The sequence below is a fragment of the Phragmites australis genome, chromosome 6, assembly GCF_958298935.1.
Source record: "Phragmites australis chromosome 6, lpPhrAust1.1, whole genome shotgun sequence".
NCBI lineage: Eukaryota > Viridiplantae > Streptophyta > Magnoliopsida > Poales > Poaceae > Phragmites > Phragmites australis.
Genome location: NC_084926.1, coordinates 44,674,648 through 44,701,193, shown reverse-complemented (window position 1 = coordinate 44,701,193; position 26,546 = coordinate 44,674,648). Strand labels below are relative to the sequence as shown.

Here is a 26,546-nt window from a genome sequence, read left to right as displayed (position 1 = left end):
GGTTTAAGGTCAAAGTCTAGGTTAATGCTAGAAGTTGAGACTTTTTTTTTTTAACCTTGAGCAGAGGCACTGCTCTTTTATTTAAGAAGAAGTAGAATATAGAAATTAGGATATACGAAGCAAGCAAAAAGTCTATAGTTTGCTAGGCGGCAAAGTGGCCGAGTCAGCACCAATTGAGACCATATAGTCGGCAAAAGAGGGAGAAGGGCGGATCCACCACGAGAGGGGAGGGGGCGGAGGGATTTCAAAATCCCTCCGTTCTTTCATGGCTAAATGATTTTTTCTCATAATCACATCAGAACCTTAGATTGAACAAAAAGAAGCAACCAAACACATACTTAGCATAAATGAGCAACACGATAACAAATTACCTCTGAAACTTGTTTCCACCAAACAATACGAAGTAAACTTCATTATTCCGTCCTCATTGAACCAACAAAAGGAGAAAAAAAGAGTGTAAAGTAATCAGAAATACCCATAATTTTTTATATAAATTAAACGCATTTAAATCAACCAACAACATGCCACCAATCACAATTCACAGTTTATATATAATTTTTTTTTGAAAAAGTTCACAGTTTACATGGAACCAGTTTATTAGCTGATTGAACTACCATTCAGGCGAGGTATTGCAGAAGATGGTTATAGCCGCCGTAATGATCCTCTGCCGCGGCTCATCCTGCCCGTCGAGCTTGACATCAATGCTGCTCCCCCCAGGCGGCGCCGGCGACCACACGCCGCCGTACGTCTCCCGCGTCACCTCCAGAAGCGATTCCCTCACCCTGTCCGCCTGCAGCGCCATTTCGTTGTCCCGCATCTGCAGGAAAATCACACGAACCAACCAACGGTTGGTGCGTACGTGCGACGTAGTACGAGTACGAACGAACTGCATCAATGGTGCAGGCAGGGGATACTATACGTACGACGACGCGGAAGTCGTTGAGGACGAGGGTCTTGTAGGAGGTGACGCTGACATTGGTGACCTCGAGGCCGAGCGCGTTCATGGCGTCCATGAGCTGGACGAAGCGGCCTGGCTTGTGCTCGCACAGCACCTGCAGGAAGAACTCGTTCGCCTCCACCTGCGGCTCCATATCCTGCCCCTTCTCGTCCTCCGCCACCCGGGCCCTCTTGCTGCCTGCGAGCGGCTGCTGATGCTGGCTTGTGCGCGGCGAGTCGTCGTTCTCCAGCCCGACTAGGCTCGCCGGCGGCGGGTGGTCCAGAAGCACGTCGGGGTCGCCGTCCGCCGGCGTGCTGGGGTCCTCCAGCTCGTCCTGCAGCTCCTTCACCTGATTTTGAAGCCCCACGATGTAGTCGATCGCGTCCCCAAGAATCGACGCACGGGCCATCTGATGACCAATGTTGTTCGCGCAGATGCGAGGATCAGTTCGCATGCAAGAATCGATCAAAGAAGGAAAGCATGGCATCCATGGCGATCGATGCGAACCTTGGTGATGTTTGGGACGAGCGATCTGAGCTTGTAGAGCCTGTCATTGAGCTTCTTCCTCCGGTTCCGCTCCGCCACGAGGTTCTTGCACTGCTGCCGCTTGCTTCCACCCTTGCCTCCTCCGCCCCGTCCCTGCATCTCGCCGTCGCCGTCGTCCTCAGGGTCGCCAAGCATGTCGCTCCCCTCCGACCCAGACTCGGCGCCTCCATCCCGCGCCCCGTGCAGCTGCTCCTGCTGCACCGCCACCGACGGCTCGCTCCCGGCCGCAGCGTACTGCCACCCCGCCACCGCCGCGTCGTCGACAGCCGCGCCCGGTGCCTGCTGCACCGCCAGGAACGGGTCCGCCGCGACGTTGCCCGATGCGTCGAACAGGTTGAGCGACGACTCCGCCGTGTACATCAGCTGCGGATCATAACCCCCGGCGGCGCCGTCCCACGCGAAGCCCGGCGCCTCCGCCCACGCCTGGGCGGCACCGTCCTCGTTCCCGTCACCGGCGCCCGTCCTGGCGGGCACCCCGCACTGTGCCATGACCAGCTCCGCCATCTGCGCACGCACGCACCAGCAGCGCGCGCAAACATATAAGAGTCAGATGTGTCACGTGTTTGTGCGTGCCTTCGCATGCAAATGCAAAGGCTGTGGCTGTTGCGTGCGGTTAACCGAGAGATTTTGGCGGGCCGGTCGGCCGGCGTCGTTGGCTCACGCAGAAGCTGTGCGCTTCCACTCTCTAACTACCCTTAGCCTATCTGAAACTGATCACCCAAACTAATCCTGAATGTTCAGTCGCATACGTATCTCGAGGCGAAGAGCTCGACGAGGCCGCCGGCGACCGGCACCAGCAGCCGCGTCCTCGGGCCGCCTGATCCGGGCTCCTGCAGCCATGGCTACTACTTGATCAGGCAGTTCAGTGCACAGACAGTGCCTGACAGCTGAAGAAGTGTGCTTACATGGGAGTAGCTTGTTGGGAGCTCTGACACGCAGCTGGTCTGCCAGATCGGCTGGCTGGACACCATTACCTCGGCATGCATCCTGATCAATATGCACATGTGTCAGAATGGAATCGAGAAGTAATTAGCTAGTATGCACTGTGTTAATTACCCAGTGGATGAGGAGTCCAATGGGATCGACGAGGGCAGGTCGCCAAGTGCAGAGACCTGCGCCTCAAACTCACGGCTGCAGCAGAACCCAGTCATCTCTAAGAACCTGCCATTTGCGTCAGTCACAGACACAATCGGTCAGCACACTACTCGCATGATTCTAAGTGAAAAAGTTAAGTCGGATCACTGATACTACCAACCGCTGGTCAGGAGACAGGCTCCAGTGGATGCAGTAATCCCAAGCGTCTGCACCAACGAGAGGCCTCAACGCAGCCTCCACACTGGTGCCTCCACTGGCGGCAGCGGCAGCGGCCGCGACGGCGGCCATGCACTGGTGATCTCCTCCTCCCATGGCAGTGAGCAGTGTGCACTGGTGACCGATCACCTTATCCTAGGAGTGGCAGGCACATCAAGGCAAGCCATGTAACGTAAGCGTCAGTTGCATGCAGATGTAGGTGAAGGCATGGACAAGAGTTGCTTTCATGTTGTCAGGATAGGATCTGCTGATGTCATCAATTTGAAAAGGATGTATGATTCTTGCAAGGGTACAATCAGGCCCAGTGGACTTGTTCATGCGCTCACTACTGTCATGTTCATGTATCATCAGTACTTAATAGTACAGTCTGTATATGATCACAATATCACACTTGGAATAAAAGCAATAAAATTAACGCTGTTGTTCTAGCCTTCATGTCTGAATAACTCTGAACTGAAGAAGTCTACAAATAGGAGTAACTTTTATGTGCAAGCGATGAAAGAAACAAAGGTGCATCCTTGTGATTCACCTGGATGATGATATCTGGAGTCCTGCCTAGGTAATCCATGGCAATAAGCAGAGAGAAGCTACCTTTCTAGCTTCTGGTGATCTCTCTCTGAATTCTGAACACGGTGACGAAATCCGGTGATGATTCAACAGAGGGAGAGAAGTGAATCAGCTGAAAGCTATTGCTAACTGAAGAATCATTTGTATTGCAGGACTGTTGCATCATGCAGCCATGTGTGTATATATAGTCACTGGCAGCTTATATGTGTTCCTTCTCTGAGTTACCCCTTGGGTTCTTCCGTACAAGAGATTTGTTTAGTGCAATCTTGGGATTAACTGAAAGCAGACCATGCTTTACTCAATTAATACACCTATATTGTTGTGAAGGTTGTTATGACTTATGAGTAGGTCAGTTGCAAGAAAGGCGTGACTGCACGAGTTTTTTTTTTAAAAAAAATCTCCAATTCCATCTCTAGGTCAACTTCATGGATCAGTTATAGAAATGCACTCTGGTGTCTAATCTGTTAATAACCTGCAATGTTGATGAGTTCTCATGAGCCATGAATGAAACCAAGAGCTTTGTTTCTGGCAGAAGCAATGGAATTATATATGGACTTGTGATCTGAGAGGGGTAATTTGCCTACCGAGTTGGTTCAAATGGGCAGGGGGACAGAGAGCCTTCTGGTCCCTTCTCAGTGGCAGCACAGCAAACGTTAGAGGTGGTTGGAAGGAGAAGAGCTTAGCTGGTCATATCTTTGCTGATGCAATGTCCATGCATCAGGGTTCTCAGCTCAATAGTGGCATAAAAGGGCAAGCACAACAGAAAGGACGGTTACAACTTACAAGAGGGATCTGAATATATCAGAGGAGAATTGCAAAGGCAACAGTGTTGCTACTTGTACTACAAAATAACCTCTTGTTAACAGGTACTAATAACAAACAGCATGCTGTTTCTTAAATTAGCTGACAGTTGCAGAAAATGATAAGAGCAGCAGCCTCCTTTCTACAACTGCACAGGAAAATTCATTCAGTGAAGAACTGGTCGGGGCTACGCGAAGATTGGCGAATATAGATTGGAAACATGACGATGACAAAACAATTTTGGAGAAACAAGAAACATGCTCGAGGTGATTATGTTAAGTTTTCATTTTTTGTTCTTTCTGAAATTTCTACACGCTCATGGTAATTCTCACTGCAGAACAGTGAACTACTACACCTGAACATAGATTCATAAACAACTAATTGCCAAACTGAAATATGAGTTCCATGACAGTTTGCATCAGCAAGACGGTGAGAGCTACAGTTCGGTCCTTCTAGAACATAACAAAGAATCAAGAGTGTTGGATTTACTCCCAGAATCGCTCACGATCTAACCAAAGAAACTCACGCGAAGACAGTGTCGAACACCTGAAGTTTTGCGCTGCCAACACAGTGTCAAACCCACCAACTAGCCCTTTTTTTAACGGTTCAGAAAAACTGTTAACGCCGGATGATTCGGTTAGAACAGTAGTACTAACACCGGATCATCCGGTAAGTACAAATTCAGAAACTAACCATTGAAATTTCACTCACAGGCTCTGTGAACACCGAACACTCCGATGTACTTTTAAATCTATCACCGTACCTTTCAGTGAGTTATCTTTAATCATCTGAGCCTTTGCAGCCTCTCTGTGTAAAGTGTTTCGATACATTCATCCGGTGTTCATTCCATTCACATCGGACCATCCGGTGAGTTAAAATTTATCTTCTTTTTCCTGGAAATGCTTCGGTGCAACTATCTCTGTGATCACTGGACTGTCTTGCGAGTTAATTTTTATTCTTCAATAATTGCAGTCGCCTCTATAAGAAATACTCCAGTGCTATGCTCCAGTGTGCATAAATCAAGTATCAGACTTTCCGATATGTTGATTTTTAGTCTTCTGCACTTGCATTCTTCTCTGCAAGAAATACTCTGATGTTGATCACCGAACTATCCAGTGAGGTCATCAACCTTCTTCCCTTTTGTCAGAAATACTCCGGTAAGTTTAACACACAGAGTACCGGACTATCCAGTGAGGCTATCACCTCTGTGCACAATACTCCGGTAAGTGCAAACTCCTCTGCACCGGATCTTCCGGTGAGGTCAATTGTCCCGGAACTTCTCCAATTCAATCAAACTTTGCTTTAGATATGGTGGATTCTTGATGTATTACATCCATGATATCTACCAACATATATTCTTAATAAACATGTTAGTCGTAATAACTATGTTGTTATTAATCATCAAAATCATAATTATAACCTAATATGACCATTTTTGCTATATTTGTCATCACTACGTGTTGTTAGGTACATGGGGTGTGTGACACGAAGCTTGAGAATGTAGAGGCAGTTCTGTCCCCATGTTACCTTGGCGAAGAGGAGGAGCTGTCGATACCAGATGCGGAGAACGTCGACATCGATCAGCACGCGGGAGCCATTCTCGTTGAGGTGCCCAACACTTATAATGTCGTTGCATAGAATGGAGATGTAGTAAACACTAGTGAGGACACGATGCTCGTCGTTGCTACATGTGAATAGCACCGTCCCACAGCTTTGGATGCTGAAGAAGGAGTTGTCATCGAATTGTATGATACCCACGACGCAGGTGTCGAACTTGACGAAGACATCTCTCTTCCTGGTCATATGGTTTGTTTCATCGGTGTCGAGGTAGCATCTGTCGGTGCATGCGTCGTCGGTATCCACCACACCCTCTTTGTCAAGGTGCACTTGGATGCGCGACTCTTCTAGCGCGACGACGGTGGTCGCTCCCCGAGTGATCTTTGTGAGAGAGCACACTTGAGCTATGAGTAGAGCAGGCTCATCGTCCTCCCCTTGCACGAGGTTGGCCTCAGCATTGCGCTTCGGCTGGCGGTAGTCCTTGACCCAATGGTTGATTTTTGCCACAATTGGGGTCTATTTGTCCCGTTGCACGTCGTAAGTCGCTTCCTTGGGTTCGCGGCCACCGACCTCCTTCGCAACGCGCTGGACTATCAGCTGGCAGCCACTGTTGTCGTGGTGCCATGGTCGGTGCGTCGGAGACGGCAAGTGTCCGAGGCCATGCTGGGGAGGCGTCCTCGAGTGGGTACTGTGTGCAGGGAGCGACATGCCTACCCCGGAACGATCACACAGACTCTGGATACCAGATGTTGGATTTACTCCCAGAATCGCTCACGATCTAACCAAAGAAACTCACGCGAACACAGTACTGTCGAACACCTGAAGCTTTGCGCTGCTGAACAAGCTGCAGCCTTTTCTGTTTTTCTCTCTGTACTTTAACGGAAATCCTAACTACTTGGAGTGTCCTTCGCTCCACGCCGTGACTGTGTACATGCACGTACTGCGGGCCGCTCGGACTTGGGCACGCACGCGAGCTAATCTTGCCACGGCCTAAACTACTTGTGCACGGCAATCACACAAGCTCGTGAACTCGTGTGCACGACACTAAGTAAAGCAAAACAAAAAAACTGAACACAAGGTTTATTCTAACAAAGATGTCAAATCCCTAAATTTCCCTTCCCCTTTCTCTCTCTCTTCCTCTCTCCTCCATCCCCTCCCCGTGACTCGCCTGTCCCGCCGCTGCCGCGCCGCGCTATCCCATCGCCGTGCCGCCCCAGCAGTCCTCGCGCCCCGTGCCATCGCCTCGCGCGCCGCCCGGTCGCCGACCCCTATATAAGCGATGAACAGTGCAAGCTCTCCCCCCCCCCCATCCCCTTCCTCGCACTCTCTCTCTCCCCGAGCCCCTCCGAGCACCTCGCCGCCTAACTCCGAGAACCCCCACCGCCGGTGAGCTCCCCGGCCCCCCTTCTCCCCTTCCCTCTCCCTCCTTTCCATTCCCCTCGCGAGCGTACCTGGGTCTCTTCCGTCGCCGGCCGCCGCCGTTTCCGTCGCCCGACCGCCGCCGCCTTCCTGTCACCGAGCCGAGGCCGCTTCCCCGCCGCCGCCCGCCCGCCAGCCAGATCCGGCCGGCGAGGCCTGCCGCCGTCCTCCGCCGTCGGCGCCCCGTCGGCGCCCTCCACCGGCGCGCCGCCGCCGCCTGTTGCCCCTCCCTTTCTCTCACTCGTTCGTGCTCTCCGCAGCCGAGCCGGCCGGCCCTCTCCTCTCTCTGCTCTCTCTCTCTTTTATACCCCCTCTCTCTCCGCAGCTAACGAGTGGGCCCCACATTAGCCGAGCCGAGCCGAGCCGCCGAGCCCACCAACAGCTGGGCCGAGCCGACTCCGCTAAGCCTGAGCCAAGCCCAAAACCGAGCCCCGAGCCGAGCTTGAGCCTGAGCCGTGAAACCGAGCTGAGCCGAGCCGTGAGCCGACCCAAACAGAATATTCCTGGAATATTCTCCCCTTTTCTCTTTTCTGAATTTTTCTCCTGGCAAAACTTCCGAAGCCCGTTTCTCCTCCGTCCTAACTTCGTTTTCGTCGATTCTTCCACCGATATTCATCTAAATTCGAGATCTATCCAATCATGTCAATTTCATAATTTTTGTAAATTGTTTAGTCCTTGTTTTAATCGTTTGATTGATTGTGTACCTCTGTCGTTGTTGTGATTATTAGAGGAAGGAGCATTCGAGGAAGACCCCGAGGACCTGGAGTTTGAAGAAGGAGCAGACGAGGACTTCAACGAAGGCAAGTCCTACAACCGTTGATCATGTTGATCCTATGTTTTTAAATACAACCCGTAGAGCCATTGTTTCAAACAATAGGAGTACGCATGATTAGATTAATAGTTGTGATTTTTAAAGAAATGCTAGAATAGTTATGACCCAGCTTGTTTATCCCATGCCTTGTCATTGTTACCTTTATTCCGTTGAAACTCTAGAAGGATCCCAACATCAACTATAATGACTGTTTGGATGAATTCTTGTTTACTAGTATGCTTAGGATTGCTTTGCTCAAAAGAAAGAACTAGATTATTTACATGTGATAATCATGCTTTACAATGTGGAGTAATTTGTGCTTGGTGCATGTGCGTGTAAAACTTGTGTTCTTGGGGAAACTCTAGAGTAGTGTTGACGAGGGTGAGTAAGGTGTTCCACAAAGGTGGGAACTACCTTGGAGCAAGGTTCTCCTTTGTGGTGTTCTTGCTGGGAGACTCTCGCCTCGATCATATAAGGACCGGTTCGCTGTGACATCTCACCTAGTATTCACTCGTACAACCACATGGCCTGTATGGGCAGGATTTGTCCTAACCCCTCTGACTTAGTGCGTTACCCACCCGGAGGCCGGTAGCGGCAATGGGGACCAGGAGAAGACTTGGGTAGTGTGTAGCCCAAGGTCCGGCTGGTGATATTGATTGAGGCTATGTCAAAGCCTTGGGATTGCTAAGTGGTCCTTCCCGTGAATCTTCTAAGACCCCTGGTATCTTAGTGCCCCATGGGTGGATATTGTGGCTTCGTTGTGAGGTCGTTGTGTCTCGTTATGGCGGCTTCACCAGTTGCTAAGGTGGGAGCATGTGCATATCTTGTGGGTAAAGTATACAACCTCTGCAGAGTATTAAACTTATCCGGATAGTCGTGTCCTCGGTCAAGGACGTGCTATGGTTTGGTCACAATGATTAGCTTTTCGGTGTGAGTATCTCCTTGGTGTGTGAGTGGGCTATGTGCCCGTGTTTTCGAAAAGAAGGGTTTTGGCTTTGTGCTCTAAGCCTCCTGGACTGTGTGTTCGTTGGCAAAAGATTTGTGGGAACTGACGGGACGGATGTATCTCCCCTAGGACCGTCAACCCCCCATAAGCTCAACTTATGTATCCTCTTCGGAAGTGTTTTTTTTAAAGTTAGTCCTTGCAAAATGAACCCTGCATCAATAAAACTAGCTTTCCGCAAAACCTAAAAGACTCTACAGCCTTATCCTTGATCTACCTTTAAGCATTTAATTTTCCCCCCTTGAGGTAGGACTTGCTGAGTAACTTACGTACTCACACTTGCTAATTGTGGATCCAGATGATCCAGAGGCTGACTTCGTCGAAAGAGAAGATGAAGATTAGAGAAGTCGGTTTCGTCTGAACTCAAGCTGCCTGTAGGGCTTGGGTCGCTTTTGTGTGTTTTTGCTGTGCTTTGAGGGTTTGTTAATTTTATGCATACGGGCTTCTGTTATAATGAACTCTGTGTTGTACTCTATTATCGTATTTATTCGATGTATGACTGTGATGTCTACTTCTGTTGGAGTTCGTGCGTAACAGCTGCTGATCCAAGGACTGGTATAAGCTACACGAGGTGACCTCAAAGAAAGGATCCGACAAAAGAGGTACTAGTATATGATTTGGCCTCAAACAGTCAAGATTCTTTTTGTGATAAGCTCGAATATTTTCGACAGTTCCACATCTTAAGCATATGCTATCAAGAACAGTCATCGATCGTTTGTTCGATCGATCTGAGATGCAAAGGTGGTCTTTTATTTCCACGAACTAGAGCCATCAGTAGTAAAAGTTTGGCACTATTCTCCCACTTGCACTTGCCCTTTTGGTCAGAATCCCGCCTCTTCAGCTTCATGGTGAATTCTCTTGGAGCCCTAGCTTCATTTCAGGCACAAGCGCAAATTTTCAGCCACTTGTTTAAACTTTATGGAGAATACTAGGTGTGATATTATCATTGTTTAACCTTTTGCTTTCTCCCATCTCATTCCAGAATCGAATGCCATTTGACCATTGCAAGAGGCTCTTTTGGCTGTGAAGAACAAAATTGTGTGTGTATAAAACCCAGCGATCCTTGGTTCCCGAACAACGAAACAAACCGGTTCCATTATTTCTGCAGTTTGAGACCTTCAAAGAAGGCACTGTCGATTTCAAGGACTGATCAGGAACCAGTGCAAGAGATGGCGCTGAGGAGAATAATCAAGGAGCTCAAGGACCTGCAGAGGGATCCACCAACTTCATGCAGTGCAGGTGATACTACATAGGGATTTTTGTCTTAGGACACTAAAAGAGTGTGGTTTGGTCTCTATGACACCCTTTAGTTCGACGATTTTGTGGTTGTCAGTGGGACATTAGAGGAGGGGCAAAAGACAATTATGTCCTTAGCTTCACCCCTCCTGAAATTATTCTCCATGCATAGATTATAATTCATCCTGAAATTTTGCAGAATGTTGCAATACACTATTTCTCCATTCGTGCGATTTTTTTCAGATTTTCCGTGGAATTTTTGCATAATGAAGCTAAGAGTATAATTGTCTTTTGACCCTCCTCTAGTATCCCATGGACAAAACCACAAAATTGCAGTGTCCTGCAGGCAAAATCAAACTGAAAGGTGTCCTAGAGACCAAACCACACTCCTACTACATATGTATATGAATTTGATCTAGACATGATCAGATAAACAAGTTCAGCAAGAAAAAAAAAATCAAAATTAAGATCGTTCTGAATTCTGATTGATGAGTTTGCTGTGGTTGTTTTTGTTCAGGCCCTGTGTCTGATGACATGTTCCACTGGCAAGCGACCATCATGGGCCCCAGTGACAGCCCCTACTCTGGGGGCGTGTTCCTTGTCACCATCCATTTCCCTCCAGACTACCCATTCAAACCTCCCAAGGTACCTTACCTACCTGTTCATCCGACTGAAATCGCAAACCGAACAATGTTATCTCAGATTAGAGTTGTGTAATTAAGGAAGATGAAATAAAAACAACAGGTGGCGTTCAAGACGAAAGTGTTGCACCCGAACATCAACAGCAACGGCAACATCTGCCTGGACATCCTCAAGGACCAGTGGAGCCCAGCCCTCACCATATCGAAGGTGAGCAAGCCAACATTTACCAACCACTTCACTGATCATTCCAGTATCCTTCAATTCTCTGCTCACTCTGAACAATCTGGTTGAGAGAATTGCTGAATCATGTCAGGTTCTGCTGTCGATTTGCTCGCTGCTGACGGACCCCAACCCGGACGATCCGCTGGTGCCGGAGATCGCGCACATGTGCAAGACTGACCGGCTGAGGTATGAGTCCACCGCGCGGAGCTGGACGCAGAAGTATGCCATGGGCTAGCTGACGCAGCGTGAGAGCAGGGGAGCCAACATCACACTGAACAGCAGACATAAATAACCATGAATTGTTAACAGTCTTGCTTAAACCAGGGCTAGAGTTGAGATTTGATGATGAGTGCATTCATGTCCTCTTGATGAAGGATAACTAAGAATATGAAATTTTGATGGCCCTTTTGCGTTTGAGTCGAGTATAAAGTTCAGACTTTGCAAGGAATCACAAGTCATCGTTGTGAATTCAGTTTGGCGTCTACTTGTCTAGTCAGTTTAGCTGGAGTTGGGTGCCAAACGACTTGTTCCAAACATCGTCGCAACGATCAAGCACCTGATTCGCGGATCGCCGATTGAACGGTCAGAAAGAGTCGATCTTTTCTTGAGCTTTTGGTGGAGTTCAATTATTAGCGCCGTTTGCTGGTCCAGGAATAGGATGGTTTGTGTAAAAAGCTCAAACCTCAAATTACCCTTCTGTTGCAGCTCCGAGTCACGGCAACGGAAATTCTTCTCTTTCCTGCTTCGTGTATAGCTTCTGGACCTGATTGCGCATTTTGTCTAGTTTTTTTTTTTTTGGGTAGGAGAAATTTTGAAGCATTCAGCTCTTTTCCCCAACAAATGCGAATTTTGACACGCACAACGTGGCGTTCCACACTTGTTTTTCTATAATACGAATTAATTGTTTACTAACTGAGTCGCAGTCTGCTGCAGCAGCAGCAAGTTTATCTTGAAATCACAATGATGGCCCGGTTCTGGTCAGTGGCAACCAACCAAGAAGAATGCACATATTCGAAACCTGGACGTGTGCACCACATATTCACCGACTATAGCTGTTACCCACATGGCAAGATTATACATTTCTTAAAGATTATGTTCCTTCAGATATCATATGATAGATAATGGTACCATATCATATTTCTAGTGCAAGCTGTAAACCCCAAATGGCTGTCAACCCTAGAATCATTGTTGTATCCAAATGAGCAAGTCAAAACACTAGATGCTCCAATTGCCACACAAAAATGCTGCATCGCATACAAGCATGAGCATATAAAGGGAAGCGTAATTTTCCATTTAAGTGAAATAAGTAAAAATAAACTTAGTACGATTACATCATGTCTACTTATGGAACAGAGATAACAAGATATTTTTTTTCTCAAACACGGGAAATACCTTCTAAGCAAGTTACCTAATTGCCACGATTTGTCAGTCACATGAGATAATCACAAGGCAGGAAGAAGAAAATATAACAAATGGATCGCTCAATGCCTCGACAAAGAGAACTTGCTGCAGCTGCCAGTACCACCTTCGCCCTTGTTCGCCCTTGTTCTTTGTCTACAGACGATTAGATCACAAAATGGAGCAAGCTCCCCTCTGCGCCTTTTTCTTCTTCTTTGCCTTGGGTGGCTGCAGTACCACCTTTATCGCAGCATCGAAGACACCCTTTACGTTCTGAAAATCAAGTGGGCAGAAAAAAATCCGTTAGTATCTCCCATGATATTGCATGTTTCGCAGACGACTGAGCAGATAGCAATACTAGTTGGGTCTTTGAGCTGCATTCAATGTAGTATGGAGCGCCTATTTGCTTTCTTAGCTCCTCTCCCTACAAGTGGCAAGGTAACCATGTGAGTGTCTAACAATCCACAAGATTTCAAAGTATGGATGTAATACTCCTAGAGTAAACAAGGAAGTAAAACACCTATAACCATACCTGAGCAGTAGTGATAGGAACAGCACCAGGATGGTCCACAAAGAACTGCTTGTCATCTCGAAGATCTGGTAGTGCAATGTACATTGTGAAAAATGTGAGATGCAGCGTGGCTGGCGATCTGAAGCATTATGTGATATGTTGGTTCATCTAGAAGGTAAGGCACTAGTTGAATCCTAAGCACTGTTAGAGCACCAGAAGCAGAAATAAATGCACTGGACACAACAGGATAATCTAACTGACAGTTACCAGTTGCATTGGTTTCAACAAAACAATAATAGAAACTAAACAGTCGATTCATACAGGTATATATACAATATTTTGTAATCCGAGTAGCATCCCTGCTTTTATAGTGTGCAGACTGTCATCACACAATGTCATAACAATTGGCAAATTCATGCATCGCTATCAAAAATCAACCACGAAATAAGACTCTGACTAACCAGAAACCCCAATGACTACTTCCATCAAAAACTAACAGAATGAACCTTATAGGCACAGAAGGTTGGAATTCTCAAAGTTTGGGATTGCATCATTCTTACCGAGCTTTGTCCCCACGAGAATTATTGGCACACCGGGTGCGTAATGCTTCAGCTCAGGTATCCACTGAAAAATAAAAGGAGTTCAGAGTCAGCAAACAAGAAGTCAAGATAATCAGCAACAGAAGTCTGGGTGCCACCCCTGTATTAAGTATTAACGCCTATTCAGAAATTGGTTTTCGGAGATTTATTTCCAGTTCCATTTAGTAGAACTTCTTTTACTGAAAAAGGTAACCACTCCGAACATGATGGACAAGCCAGAAGCATGAAAATTTTATCAGATAATCAACTTAAGGAAGATTATCGCATAAATGATCCAAAAACAAGCATGTATAGAGAACACCAGGACATGTAACTTGCAGGGCAAAAAAACAAATAGAGGAAATTAGAGTCTTGCCTTCTTAGAAACATTCTCGTAGCTTGCCTTACTGATTAGCGAGAAGGCCAGAAGGAAAACATCAGCTCCACGATAGCTCAGTGGTCTCAGTCTGTTGTAATCCTCTTGACCTGTTGCAGTCGCAGAGACAGAAATTTTACAACTTTGAACAAACAAAAATATGCACAAGAAAAGAAAAGCACCACAAGTAGCAAAATACTCCCTCCATTTAGAAATAGTAGGCGTATTTCTTTTAGGCTCGAAGTTGGATTTTGACTAAGGTTTTCTCACAAAATATATCATTTATAGCTACAAAACCTATATAGTGTGAAACCATTTTGAATTGTGAACCTAGTTGTATAATTTACTTACACTAGACATTTTTTTATAACTTGATTAAATGTTAGTAAAAGTACATAAAATTTGACTTTTTCAAAAAAAATATGCCTACTATTTCTGAACGGAGGGAGTAAGAAAAAATATATAGTCACCTGCAGTGTCCCATAGCCCAAGGTTGACAGTGTTACCATCAACCACAACATTAGCACTGAAATTGTCAAACACCGTTGGAACATAATCCTGGCAAAACAATGGTGACAATAGTAAGTGCACATATCACCTAAAGGCACAACCAATTCATAAACCAAAAATGGGAACAGGCCCATGGAAGAGGATGGGAGAGACAAAGCATGCCCATTGTAAACGTAAAGCAACTAGAGAGTTTGTCTGATTGTCTGAGGACAACCTTAACCAAAATGATTCACCAGACCCCCGCGGACGTGCTGGGCGGTCCACAGTGGTCCTTTGGATACACTACAGCATGGTCACACTTACTTAGGGCTCTAAGCTAATCGTGAAAATCACTTCTTTTGGAAAAAAAAAAGTCCTCGAAAGAAACGTACTTTCAATTGGAAAGGAGCCATGCGTAAAAAGCTAGCGATGCTTTTGGTGCAACAACCGGTGTGGATTTGCGTGAAGTGAGACAATTGCAATCCATTTCACCAACCATACGGAAGGCGTGAGTGGTGGAGGAGGGTACAGGCAGGGTAACTAAAAAGTCGGGAAAGCGATCTTGGTCTGTTTGAAACGGATCGAGAGAATCTACCTACCATTTCCCCAATGTTGTTCGCTACTCCTAAATGTAATTACCATCAAGCTGCGGCCGTAAGAATCATTTTGAGACTCACCAAAGACAACTCCGTCAACGCTAGCGTGCAACGATTTGCCAAAGCTACCAATTTGGGTCTGATTTGGTGATTTTGCACAAAAGATCCCCCTTTTCCCTAACCAACTGACAGCTGTTTCGGTATGCGACCCAACCCTAAACAAGAAAAAGATCGCAATTCGCAGCCGCATTGTCCTAATAGGGGCCAAATTCACAAGCGGTGGGCAAATCAAGCACAGGGGCTAAGGAAAGGTAGGGAATTTCCCCTATTACCCCCAAAATCCATCCAGATCAAGAACGCCGCTTCCCCTACCCGCAAGTCCACATCATCCCAACCAAAATCCCTCTCAAAGAAGCAAAAAGCAACAATCTCTGCGCCCAAGAAGAAGAGGGAAGGAAAGAGAGGAGGGCGTACGGTGGGGAAGGTGTTGGAGGTGTAGGAGATGAGCATGCAGGTCTTGCCAACGGCGCCGTCCCCGACCGTGACGCACTTTATGAACCTGGACGCGCTCATCCTCCTCCTCTTCCGCCCCCTCTACCCTTTTCTTGGACAGGGGCGGGCAGGCCAGGCAGGGAGCCTCCTCCTCCTCTTCCTCTTCTTCCTCCTCCTCTTGGAAAGGGAGAACGAGAAGAGAGATGGAAAGGGGGCGAATGTTTGGTTCGAGAGAGGAAGAAGGGAACAAAGCCGGGTGGCGGGAGGGCGTGGAGGGTGGTTAAGATCGGGAGGGAGGGAAGCGGGGACAAATGGAGGGAAGCGCGGAGGAGGCGGAGGGGAGGAGAGGGTTGCGGAGGAGGAGGGGAGGAAGCGGTCTCGGCGCCGAGGTGGTGGGTGGGGCTGTGGTGAGGGCCAGACCCGAGCGGAGGGAGAGGGAGAGGAGGATGGAGTGGAGTGGAGCCGGCGTGCGCGCGCATCATTTGCTTCTTTATTGCTCCCCTGCCCTCCAGCGTTATTACTACTGTCCTACTCCTCCTACTACACTCTATTATTATTATTAAAGTACTGATTAAACGCACCATACGTACAATAAAAATATAAATATTAAATATAATAATATTAATAAAAAACTTAATATAGGATGCGTCATCTAATAAATACGTCAAAAGCGGTGCTATAGTTTGATTTCTGATGTGGTAAAAAAGAGTAGAGAATTATCTGCTAATTTCTCTTTTAATTTTTTTTTATTAGTAAAATATGTCTTATTTCTGTAGCTAGTAATAAGGATGGATGATAAAAGTGGATAAATTGTTCAAATTTTAAAGGTTTTTAAGTAGATGTGAGAAGAGTATGTAAAGATGTGGCACAATAACCAGATTGTGTTTTATATAATAGTAAACTATTACACAAATTAATTATTATTACTATTACCATACAGTACCATCATTTTTCTGGTTTATTGTGTCTTCCATTTGGGGTTATCTAGGTACTATGCATTCTTGCTTCTCAGTAAACGACTCAGCTGCCATTACGTCTGGGTAAACATTTCTGCAACATAAAGATGCTACACGTCCAACTAACACCAGAAGGCAATACAATAGAAAATATTTTTTCAAAATAAAAATAATAGAAAAAATATAGAACCAAATAGGAAAAGTAAGATGTGTTTGTTGGCACAAAACACAGGATTCAGTGCTGGACGTTATCTCAGACTGTGTCCAACGGTTTTCCTTCAGGGACCAAAATCCCTTCACGACAGGATTTTCGTTCCTTTCAGCGCTCCAATGAATTCTCTTCACGGTTTCCGTCGCGAAGGGATTCCCAGGGTCATTCCCTCCAGGTCGGGATTCTCTCTTCTTTTCTTTCACGATTCCCCTCGAAGAGAAACTGTTGGAGATGAGAAGAAATAAAGGGAATGAAAATGGGGAAGGAAATCGAAAAGGGAACGAAATAAAAGAAATATTGTTGGGGACAGTCTTATAGGATGATGCATGAACCATGAGAATAAACTTCTTCCAAACTGAGCTCTGTTTGCTACTAGAGCATAAGAGTAACTTGAGCTGAGTTGTTACCTTGTTTCCTATTGCTAGATATAGCGATTGGGCTACAAAAGCTCCCTACTCTCCTCGCCATTTTCTTGGCTCGGCATTTCATCCCCATGGCTCATCACTTTCGTCTAATGGCAAGCGAACTCGGTATCTCGGAGCATCGACGGAAGTGTCCTTCGCGCCATCGATTGCCTCCAAATCCAACCAGCGCCACCTTCGCGCCATCCGCCAGCTATCCATTCGCCCTCCGCTTCAGTCACCATCCGCCCGCCTCAGCCTTCGCGCCATCGGTTGCCATCGGCTCGAACACGATTCGAAGGTGTCCTCGGCTTCCTCGTCCTCGAGTCCTCATCCGCCGCAGGTATCCGGAGCCTTCTCCAGATCATCCGGACGCCATTCTCACTGGCCCTGGCTGCCCTCTTCCCCTCGGTTTCTTCTTTCTCCACCAAATCAAACGTCTCAATAGCCAATTAGCCAAATCGAGCTCACACACAGCAAATCGAAACTAGGCGCTGGCCAAATCGAGCTCGCCGTTGAGCACGAGAGGAGGCGGAGGAGCATGGGAATATGGCGCTAGGTGGTTCTGGTGCGAATGGCTGAGGCTATTACCTTCCAGGGCTGTTATTTTTTATGTTTATGTGTTGATTACAAGCCTATACGGTAGCATGGATGTGATTTGATCGGTAATTTTTCCTTCTCTAGTTCTCTCTAGCTATGCTCTCTGAGCAGTGATGATGAACAAAACTTTGATCTACTTAGTTATAAAATATTAATAAAATATATATGAGTAGAATGTAAAGAGTAAGATTTAAAAATAGGTTAAAACGTTTATAGAAATAAAGATACAATCTTTTAGATAGGCTTCCTATCTGAAAATATAGGGATCTTTTAGATAGGCTCCCTATATAAAAATATAGGGGAGATTTAGGAATCCGCTGGAGTTGCTCTAAGCATCCACACTTCCTGATATTTTGAAGTTTAATAAATGTCGATGCACATAAGAAAACCAGCATGCTTTTGTCTGTTCCATTGATAAATAGGCCAAGCACTCCGACACTATCACACAGTTCGTACATGTTATTTGATCCAAAACTGTACTGTACTGCTAATTCACATGCCTAACATTCCTCATGAGCAACCCCCCCCCCCCCCCCCAAAAAAAAATCCAGCTGTGAGTAGGGAGCAGTTGGGAAGAACCAAACACCATACATATAAAACATATAAAAAGGATGGAGACAGCTAATAAAATCCAGGATCCAACTGGACAGATTAGATTGGAGCTCTTGTTTGCATCCCTCTACTGTCCTGCCACATCGACAAGGGCACCCACCAGTCACAGGTACCCAATCAAGAGATGCAAACTAATACTGCTGATTTGCTCTGACGCAGTCAGTAAAATTCACCCAAGCATACTGACATCCCAAATTCACCTCAATTCTACTGATGGCCAAATACGATTCCACGTAACATTATAAAATACAACACTGTATCAAGCCGGGGTTCATGTCACATCTGTGTCAAAAATTATTTTATGACTCCTGTTGCACTATTCTGGTCCAAGAGAAGGCACATAAAAGTATAAAACAGTTGCGCAAAACCTTTGCTTCTAGTCTACATCAAAGGTTAGGCACCCATCCAACTTCTTTGTGTTGGATTGTGCAGTTATTTGAATTTGTGGATCCTTTTAGCCGACTCAAGTGTGTTCGATAAAAGCATTGCAATAGTCATCGGCCCAACACCACCAGGAACTGGTGTGATCGCTCCTGCAACCTTGGAGGCCTCCTCGTAACAGACATCTCCAACGAGCCTATAACCCCGAGGGCTTTCTGGATCCTGCAGCATTTCAAATCACTAGTAAGTATCTCAGGCAGGGACCGTAATATGTGCGCCTAAAAGAGGGCAAGAAAAGAAAGAATGACCACTGAAAGAAGCGGATCACATTTCACCTTCTTAGGGATTAATATAGTTAGGACACAACATCCAGAACATAACTCGTGTATAGGACAAAACATATGAAGAGTCTCAATTTATTGATCATCACATGCCACCCAAAACATATAATACAACGTGCAGAAATGTCACCTGGGATACTTTAATGTGGGGTTCATAAAATTTAAGAAGCCAAATTAAATATTCATGAATGAGTTCCCAGGACCACAAGAGTGTGCAGCTCCTGATCCGAGCTGGATCCCTGGCAGGAGGGTGGTAAATTTGTGTTCTGTGATAGCCAAATTTGCGCATATCTTAAACCAAACATCATTAGAAACAAGAAGCGCTAGGTGCACCAACTAATGGGACACATCTAGCATTGATAATTTGCAGGGGGTTTTAGTGATTTCTCATGTGTGAAACTTTTTTCATCTAGAAATATGAATCTACCTAAAACAGACAGATCCCTTGAGCAATAAAAGTTAGGTGTCTTACATCAACTGGGTTGATGCCAACATCAATAATAGCTGCTCCAGGTTTAATCCAATTTCCTCTGACTAAGTTAGCAACTCCAACAGCTGCAATAACAATATCTGCCTGTCTTGTTATTTCTTCAGGGTTCTTAGTTTGTGAATGTACAATGCTGACAGTTGCATTTGCTTTCTGAAAATCAGATAAATAAGGATCAATTGAACACTCCAGTAAAGTTGCTCTAACAATTTGAAACGAAGAAGAACTAGTTCATACTTGCAACAATAATGCGGCAGGCATTCCAACAATATTGCTTCTTCCAATTACAACAGCTCTCTTCCCTTTTACTTCAACTCCATATCTGCGTAGCAACTCCATGCATCCTTTTGGGGTGCATGGAACAAAGAACGGATCTCGACCTTGCATTGCAAGTCGTCCGATGTTCAGTGGATGGAAGCCATCAACGTCCTTTTCAATACTAACAGCATTCAAAATGTTCTCATCGTTCATATGCTGCAAATGGTTTCACAATATAAATGTGATTGCAAAATTCTGCCATTCTAGAAGCTTTTACCAGATATAGCACGCATAAAAAAATTATCCTGGTAAGCCATATACTATCTAGGTAGATAAATAAATTTAAATGTCAGTTGCCACAAGCAAAAATGCAATTCTAGATTTCAATTCCATGGGTTATAAAGTTATAGTAGTCAATAGAGCAGCGATAATCACAAACTCACACGAGGTAAGGGCAACTGAACCAAGATGCCATGCACAGATGGATCACTGTTAAAGCTCGCTATGTGCTTGATAACCTCCTCTTCGGAACTGTCCTCCGGCAAGTTGACCTCATAAGACTTTATACCGACCGCTTCACACGCCTTCTTCTTGTTCCGCACATAAGTTTGTGAATCCTTCCTTGAGCCGACTAGGATGACTGCCAGGCCGGGCACTACCCCAATAGCATCCTTCATCCTGGCGATTTCAACTGCGATTTCTTCTCTTATTTGCTTTGCCACCAGCTTGCCGTCAATCACTTTGGAAGATGTGTCGGCTGAGACGGTTGCTACACATGCAGAACAGATATATTAATTGTTAAAACCAGAATAATATGGAGTATAGCAAGACGTACAATGTTACACATGTAAAGAACTCTGCTGACATGTTCCATTTGTTGTTACACTTAAACTGACAAATAACCCAGATTTTGTTGCAGAAAATGCATTCTTATATTCGGTAGAGTCACCTGAAATTTCTCCAAACCACTAATAAGACGAGAAGGTGAACACATGAAGAGCCGAACCCACAATTCGACGCAAACGAAAACACACTAGCGTGGTAAGAAGAGAACGCCAAGTGAAGTGCGAAGCGCACGCACCTGAGTCGGCAGAAGAGCCGGCGGCGAGGACCGAATCCATGCGGCGCGGGCGCGAGAGCAGCTGGGCTGGGGAGGCTACAAATAGGCGCCTGGGGAAAGCTAGAGCTGGTGAGGGGCGGAGGCGGTGCGGCAGCGGCGGGAGGAGCGTCCGGCTGAGGGGGAGGAGGCGGGCGGAGGAGCAGTCGGAGAGTATGGAGGACGCCATGGCTAGGATTTAGAGCCCCGGAGCTGCGCAGGAGGCGACGGCGGCGGCGGCGAGGTTTTCGCGGGGGAAGAAAGGAGAGGTGGGCGCACAAAAAATATAGGGCATAAATCGCTTGTTCCGGCACGAATCTCGAAACGGCAGACTAATCAGGGGCTAACAAGGGTTTAGGGGTTCGCAGTTATAACTAACATCTATAATAAGGTTTAGATATGCTACAATTGGAAATAAAAAAAGATCCATCCATTCTTCATAAATTTGAGGTTTTTCTGAAACAAATTTAAGGGTTTTTTACATTGATTTGATCAAGGATTGTTTAGTTAGCGTCTAAGATTAGCTAAGTCTGACTTGCTATAAAAAAATATGATTAAAAAATTCTTAATCACAAGTATAGTTTAAAAAATTGAATATATAATGTGTGAGTCAGAAGACTAACAAAATATGATTTATTATAGTTAAGATAATAAAATAAATAACTACCTAAAAATCTTTAACATAACTAACTTTAATCATGACCAACTTAGAAATAAACCAAATATGTCCTAATTCTTCAGTGAGGCATTATTCTTTTCTTGTAACCAGCAGGTTTCATAAACATAGTCCAACAAGATGCGGGAGAAAGATTAGCTTTAGGTGCAGCAACATATATTGAACTTGCTTCGGAACATTTTAATACAGCAAACATGAAAGTGTATGAACACACATGCCACAAAAAAAAAAGCATCCTCGTCATCTAAAATTCTATCCATTACAGCATCACCCTGTGATAAAATTTTCGCATTATTGACCTACTCAACTGCTGCCACTGGATGGACATATAGGCAGTAAAATATAGCAAAATGGAAAAACCTCCTCAGGCTCGACATTACGCAACACGAAAGCTATCCCTGATAGACGTGAATACCTACAAGCATAACCTATGAAGCTGCGGGGACGGCAGATTCAGCAGGGGACTCCTTCACAAGTGACTCCCAGTCGACCTCATTGAGGATTCTGAACCTCTCGTCTAGATTTACGAAATTGGACTGAGGAGTCACCGCTCCACAGATGCCTGCTTTGTGTATAAGGGCAATGCTGCCACCCATGTCAGGCCCATGGAACTTCCCGGTCAACAGTATTCGGAGCGGCATAAAGAGCGATTTGCCCTGGTTACAAATGGATACAATCAGAAAAAGGCATGTTGAATGTTCGCTGTTAATAAGTTCACTGGTATATAAAAGCTTGCTAGGACTGTCAAGGTTTGCATCAAATGATTCAGCTGCAATTTCATGATTCCTAACAATCATTGTTCAGGGGAGATAGATCACTTACATACGAAGTCACGAATCCAGTGGCAACAAAGTCAATATCATAACAGAAAAAACGTTATAGGATGATAACAACCTTTCTTTTGAGAGACTTGCCAAAACCTTTCACCCACTTCTGCCAACCATCAAGGCCCTCAGCTAGTGCTTGAGTGAGCTCACCGCTATCATGCGCGGCAATCAGACCCGAAGCAACCTCAGAAATCTTGCCTTGCACCACAGGTTTAGCTTCGTCACTGGAGAATACAAGCATGTGAGTAGATTATTACTGAAGGTGGCAAACCACAGCAAGCAACTCAATCATAGGAATTTACCAAGATGACAACATTGGCGACCATGTACAAGAAAGTCTCGGGAGCAAGGGAAATAAGGGAATCACAAGCCATTAAATTTAATAAAGTACATTGTTTTCCAGACCTGCTTAAAGTAACATGAAGGGGATATGACAACAAATTTGAAAGAGCTGCATCAGCATCTGTTATCAAATTGATACCATCCTTCAAAAGCTCGGCAACTTCCTGAACACAACCGTGTACACCAAAATTAGTGGTTTCCTAGATAGCAACTTTTCAGATAGCATATAATCCTAATTACTCCAAATATTACAAGAAATGAAAGCAAAACAGAGTTGTTGATTATGCTTTCAAAATAGACAGGCACACTCTCTTCTTGGTAGCTGTACTCTTGTAATAGTCACAATGAACAACGACTACTGGAACCAAATAGCGTTCTAAATGATTTGGCATATATCCCTTTAATGTGTACTTCCAAAATATAGACACCCCCTGGTGCACGAGGAAAAAAGGGCTTCCATATTTACCTTAGCAAAACCACTTTCAGATTCCTGGAGAATGCCTGTTTTCTTCCAATGATCTTCAAAAGCCTTGATGAGTTCCTCTGGTGGAAATGATCTTAGATGCTGTCCATTCATCCACCTATACAAGTACAGAAGTTCAGTTCCAAAATACACCGGTGAAGCACAAAGAGATTGTTCCTTTTAAAGGGAATACTGGACAGGCCAAGAGAGTATCAAAAGGATAGCAATTAGTGGAAACTATGGCCTATGGGTCAATCCCAGCATACAGTTTGATGTGTTGTGCTTCAACAGACTAAAAAGAGCAGACAAGAAAAGTGTACATTGGGCCCATTTTATGCATCAAGCAGTTCAAAATCTTGAAAATGGCTATAGAATTTAGATGCTTCCTAGCTCAATCCGTTGGATATCCTCATGACAACTTTCAAAACTGTCCACTTCAATTCATTTGACATCAGGATTCTAGAGATGCTTGCAGGCAACTTACTTAAGACTTAAGAGTCCATAAAATAGTATCCAAGCAAGTTATTGATAATTATAGTTTTCACACAATTCAAATACATGAGTATAAGACTTAAAGTTACCAAAGAGTAAGTGATAGCAGACTCATAGGTTAAATCAGTTGCACTAAATATTTCAGGTAATTCTATGATCTTGATAGCTTTGTCACAATATCTTTACCAAAGAGGAACTTGACAGATAGGACCTTACTTTAATTTTGTTGCATCAAAGACTGCTCCACTTTTATTGACACGATTTATAGTGAATTTTTCAACTGCAAATGAGAAATAGCACCAATGTGAGGATACGTAAACAAGTTGTCATTATGATTTTTTTTTTAAAAAAAAAACAGAATGAATTATTGAGAACAAACTTAGGTCGTCAATATTGAAGAATTCATTTTCAGTGCCATCACCCCAGCCCAGTAGTGCTAAATAATTTACCATTGCCTGAGGTAGATAACCCATCTCTTTATACTTTCCAAAGAAAAAGAAACATCATATTTCGTTATTATACCTCTTTAAAGGGAGATATGTTGGCAAAGACGTGAGGTTGCAAGTATTTAGCTGCAACCAGCAGCAATAACGACAAATGAAGAGAGAAGCACACAAAGAGCATGCCCATCCAATCAAATAATCTGATGAAGATAAACAACGTCTTGCAAATAATAAATAAGTTACCTGCCAAACAGAAATAGCTCCGTGGCGTTTAGACAGTTTACTTCTGTCAGGAGCCAGAATAAGTGAAACATGAGCAAACGAAGGCATTGGAAATCCAAGAGCATGGAGAAGATCATAACATTACAGAAAACATATCACGTTGGGATATTTTTGAAGTGTCAAGACTATAGATTATGATATAGAAGATAAAAGCAGGTAGAGGAGAATACTTTATAAATTAGAGCTTGCGGCAATGTGTTTGGTAAATGCTCTTCAGTTCTGTCAGAAAATAAGGTAAACAGTAAACACGTGACTCCAAGGGTGCTAGACCATTCAAAAGAAAGATCACTTCTTTTTATTACCTGATAACATGAGAGATTTGCATGGTAGCATCGTCAACTGTCACACAGAAGTTATACACAGGTTGTCCATTGCTTCTCATGATCATGAAATCACTAAGTGTATCTAAGTTCCAACTGACCTTTATGAAACTATCCGATGATCAGTGCATGTATATCTCTTTTTGACAATATGCAACTATCAACAAACGTAAGCTTAAAGGTAGTAAAACAGCATGGTAGAGCTGAAGCTTGTTTTCTAGAGCTTTCACTCATTACCTCGCCACGAATAAGGTCATTAATTTTCAATGACCCTTCCTTTGGCACACGGAAGCGGTAGGTATAAAGCATCCCTTTCTCTAACATCTGCATCTGAAGCAATTGCCCACTTCCCCATATACACAGGAGGCAGTTGCCTCTGCTTTGCAACTTCCTTCATTTGCTCAAGTTCCTGAAGTAATGATTAACCATTATAGAAACAGAGAACATATGACTAGTAGAAAGTGACTAGAAACTACTGCATGTCATGTCAAATGACTTCTAATTTGATTATTCCTTAGGGTCGTGAATCGTGGTAGGATTGATCACTTTGAATTTTCTTTCTCTAAAACACAAAAACTCAGATATTTTAGTAAAAAAATCAAAAGAAGTCCTTAGAAGAACTTTACTTGGCTCTTAGTTCATAAAGAGAAGGAGAATCACATGTGCATGTGAAGCTGAGATCATGTAAATCAACTGCAATTCATAACACATGTATCATGCAAATCATGCGAGGGTAGAACAATACCTCGTTGGAGCAAAAGCAGCGGTAAACCGCACCAGAATCCAAAAGCTTCTTGGCATACTGCTTGCACAGTGAATTCCGCTCTGACTGGAGGTAAGGCCCAAACTCCCCGGCAATATCTGGACCTAACCAAATATGCACAGGAGCAGTCATTTCCTCTACCATCGTACATAGCATGCTTTACAATGATCCAATAGAATCAAATACGCATCTCCGGCGCTGCATCTAATGCTCTGCAACCATAGGGGAACATAACACTCGAGAAGAAGCACGGAAACAGTATTTCTTAAACCTTCAAGTGGAACCAATTCACCAAACAAGTTAACCCTGCGCCTAAAGAATTTATGTTGACTTCTAGAGCTGCCACACTAAATGAGACTAGCAGCCGATCTTTGAGGTAACAGCATAAAAATCGTAGTGCAATCCATCAGCTAAACCTAGGAAGTAATCAAGTTAAGGATAGCTGCAACTGCCGAACTACGAGGTCGAAATATATCACCACATAAAGGCATAAAGCTAGACTCTTGAGTTGACGGAATAGCGACAAGCACTTCGGAATTATGACACCGCGGGGCAAGAGAAGGGTGAGAGAGCAAGCAATTCACCTTCGTCCCAGTCGAGACCGAGCCAGGAGAGGTCGGCGAGGACGGCCTCCTCGGACTTCCTGGTGGAGCGCTCCAGGTCGGTGTCCTCGATGCGGAGCACGAAGCGGCCCCCTTTCGAGCGCGCGAAGAGGTAGTTGAAGGGCGCGGTGCGGGCACCGCCGACGTGGAGGTTCCCGGTGGGCGACGGCGCGAAGCGGACGCGGACGGGGCCGTCGTCGCCGGCGCCCGCGGCAGCGTCGGCGAGGACGGAGAGAGCCCGGCGGAGGTGGAGGTGGCGGAAGGGGCGGGTGGGCGCATCCGGGAGGAGCCGCATGCGCAGCCACGGCGAGCCCATCAGCAGCGAGGTCGCCGCCATCTCCGCGATTCCAACGGCCACCGAGGCAGGGAGGAAGACGAAGACGACGGGTGGAATGGTTAGGTTGGGGGCCCAAACGACAGGCAGGCCATACGAAACCGAAATTTTTTATTTTTACATTTCTTAAATTGAATATTTGTAAAAAAAAAAAAACACATGTCATT

At 45.2% G+C, this 26,546-nt stretch overlaps 4 protein-coding genes and 1 pseudogene across 5 annotated transcripts; 1 reads left to right on the top strand and 4 right to left on the bottom strand.

Moving 5' to 3' along the window:
- Positions 1-610: 610 nt before the first annotated feature.
- Positions 611-6,427, bottom strand: LOC133923272 (transcription factor TDR-like). The gene is made up of 9 exons (XM_062368677.1): positions 6,290-6,427; positions 5,690-6,199; positions 2,739-2,929; positions 2,540-2,644; positions 2,389-2,470; positions 2,225-2,325; positions 1,445-1,997; positions 924-1,346; positions 611-817 (listed from the first exon to the last, which is right to left on the bottom strand). Exons 1-9 carry the CDS (start codon positions 6,425-6,427, stop codon positions 611-613), a joined length of 2,310 nt encoding a protein of 769 aa, XP_062224661.1.
- Positions 6,428-10,011: 3,584 nt separating this feature from the next.
- LOC133922810 (ubiquitin-conjugating enzyme E2 28-like) lies at positions 10,012-11,544 on the top strand. Its single transcript, XM_062368301.1, has 4 exons — positions 10,012-10,191; positions 10,706-10,833; positions 10,933-11,037; positions 11,144-11,544. The coding sequence occupies exons 1-4, from the start codon at positions 10,122-10,124 to the stop codon at positions 11,285-11,287; spliced, it is 447 nt and encodes a 148-aa protein (XP_062224285.1). The 5' UTR covers positions 10,012-10,121; the 3' UTR covers positions 11,288-11,544.
- Positions 11,545-12,322: 778 nt separating this feature from the next.
- On the bottom strand, positions 12,323-15,963 carry LOC133922809 (rac-like GTP-binding protein 6). Its single transcript, XM_062368300.1, has 7 exons — positions 15,475-15,963; positions 14,386-14,473; positions 13,916-14,025; positions 13,522-13,585; positions 12,983-13,047; positions 12,809-12,874; positions 12,323-12,723 (listed from the first exon to the last, which is right to left on the bottom strand). Exons 1-7 carry the CDS (start codon positions 15,571-15,573, stop codon positions 12,622-12,624), a joined length of 594 nt encoding a protein of 197 aa, XP_062224284.1. The 5' UTR covers positions 15,574-15,963; the 3' UTR covers positions 12,323-12,621.
- A 2,492-nt stretch (positions 15,964-18,455) lies between these two features.
- LOC133922807 (bifunctional protein FolD 4, chloroplastic-like) lies at positions 18,456-21,190 on the bottom strand. 2 transcript variants are annotated; one of them, XM_062368299.1, is made up of 5 exons: positions 20,821-21,190; positions 20,183-20,496; positions 19,719-19,955; positions 19,467-19,634; positions 18,456-18,875 (listed from the first exon to the last, which is right to left on the bottom strand). In XM_062368299.1, the coding sequence occupies exons 1-5, from the start codon at positions 21,023-21,025 to the stop codon at positions 18,705-18,707; spliced, it is 1,095 nt and encodes a 364-aa protein (XP_062224283.1). In that variant the 5' UTR covers positions 21,026-21,190; the 3' UTR covers positions 18,456-18,704. The 2 variants fall into 2 exon arrangements, with proteins under 2 accessions (XP_062224283.1, XP_062224282.1); XM_062368298.1 differs by having other exon boundaries at positions 20,183-20,508; positions 20,821-21,186.
- Positions 21,191-21,650: 460 nt separating this feature from the next.
- On the bottom strand, positions 21,651-26,488 carry LOC133922806 (glutamate--tRNA ligase, chloroplastic/mitochondrial-like; annotated as a pseudogene).
- Between the last annotated feature and the right edge of the window lie 58 nt (positions 26,489-26,546).

What these genes read in the sequence shown, in the direction of transcription:
- LOC133923272 (XM_062368677.1), bottom strand. Translation starts at nt 6,427, where the DNA reads ATGTCGCTCCCTGCACACAGTACCCACTCGAGGACGCCTCCCCAGCAT. An exon ending in TCCAGCGCGTTGCGAAGGAG is followed by an intron (nt 6,200 to 6,289) that starts GTCGGTGGCCGC and finishes CATTGGGTCAAG; the next exon opens with GACTACCGCCAGCCGAAGCG. An exon ending in AGCCTGTCTCCTGACCAGCG is followed by an intron (nt 2,645 to 2,738) that starts GTTGGTAGTATC and finishes CGCAAATGGCAG; the next exon opens with GTTCTTAGAGATGACTGGGT.
- LOC133922810 (XM_062368301.1), top strand. Translation starts at nt 10,122, where the DNA reads ATGGCGCTGAGGAGAATAATCAAGGAGCTCAAGGACCTGCAGAGGGAT. An exon ending in ACCAACTTCATGCAGTGCAG is followed by an intron (nt 10,192 to 10,705) that starts GTGATACTACAT and finishes GTTTTTGTTCAG; the next exon opens with GCCCTGTGTCTGATGACATG. An exon ending in CAGCCCTCACCATATCGAAG is followed by an intron (nt 11,038 to 11,143) that starts GTGAGCAAGCCA and finishes GAATCATGTCAG; the next exon opens with GTTCTGCTGTCGATTTGCTC.
- LOC133922809 (XM_062368300.1), bottom strand. Translation starts at nt 15,573, where the DNA reads ATGAGCGCGTCCAGGTTCATAAAGTGCGTCACGGTCGGGGACGGCGCC. An exon ending in TGGGCTATGGGACACTGCAG is followed by an intron (nt 14,026 to 14,385) that starts GTGACTATATAT and finishes CGACTGCAACAG; the next exon opens with GTCAAGAGGATTACAACAGA. An exon ending in GCAGCTCAAAGACCCAACTA is followed by an intron (nt 12,724 to 12,808) that starts GTATTGCTATCT and finishes CTTGATTTTCAG; the next exon opens with AACGTAAAGGGTGTCTTCGA.
- LOC133922807 (XM_062368298.1), bottom strand. Translation starts at nt 21,025, where the DNA reads ATGGCGTCCTCCATACTCTCCGACTGCTCCTCCGCCCGCCTCCTCCCC. An exon ending in CGGCTCTTCTGCCGACTCAG is followed by an intron (nt 20,509 to 20,820) that starts GTGCGTGCGCTT and finishes CTGCATGTGTAG; the next exon opens with CAACCGTCTCAGCCGACACA. An exon ending in CTGCCGCATTATTGTTGCAA is followed by an intron (nt 19,635 to 19,718) that starts GTATGAACTAGT and finishes TCTGATTTTCAG; the next exon opens with AAAGCAAATGCAACTGTCAG.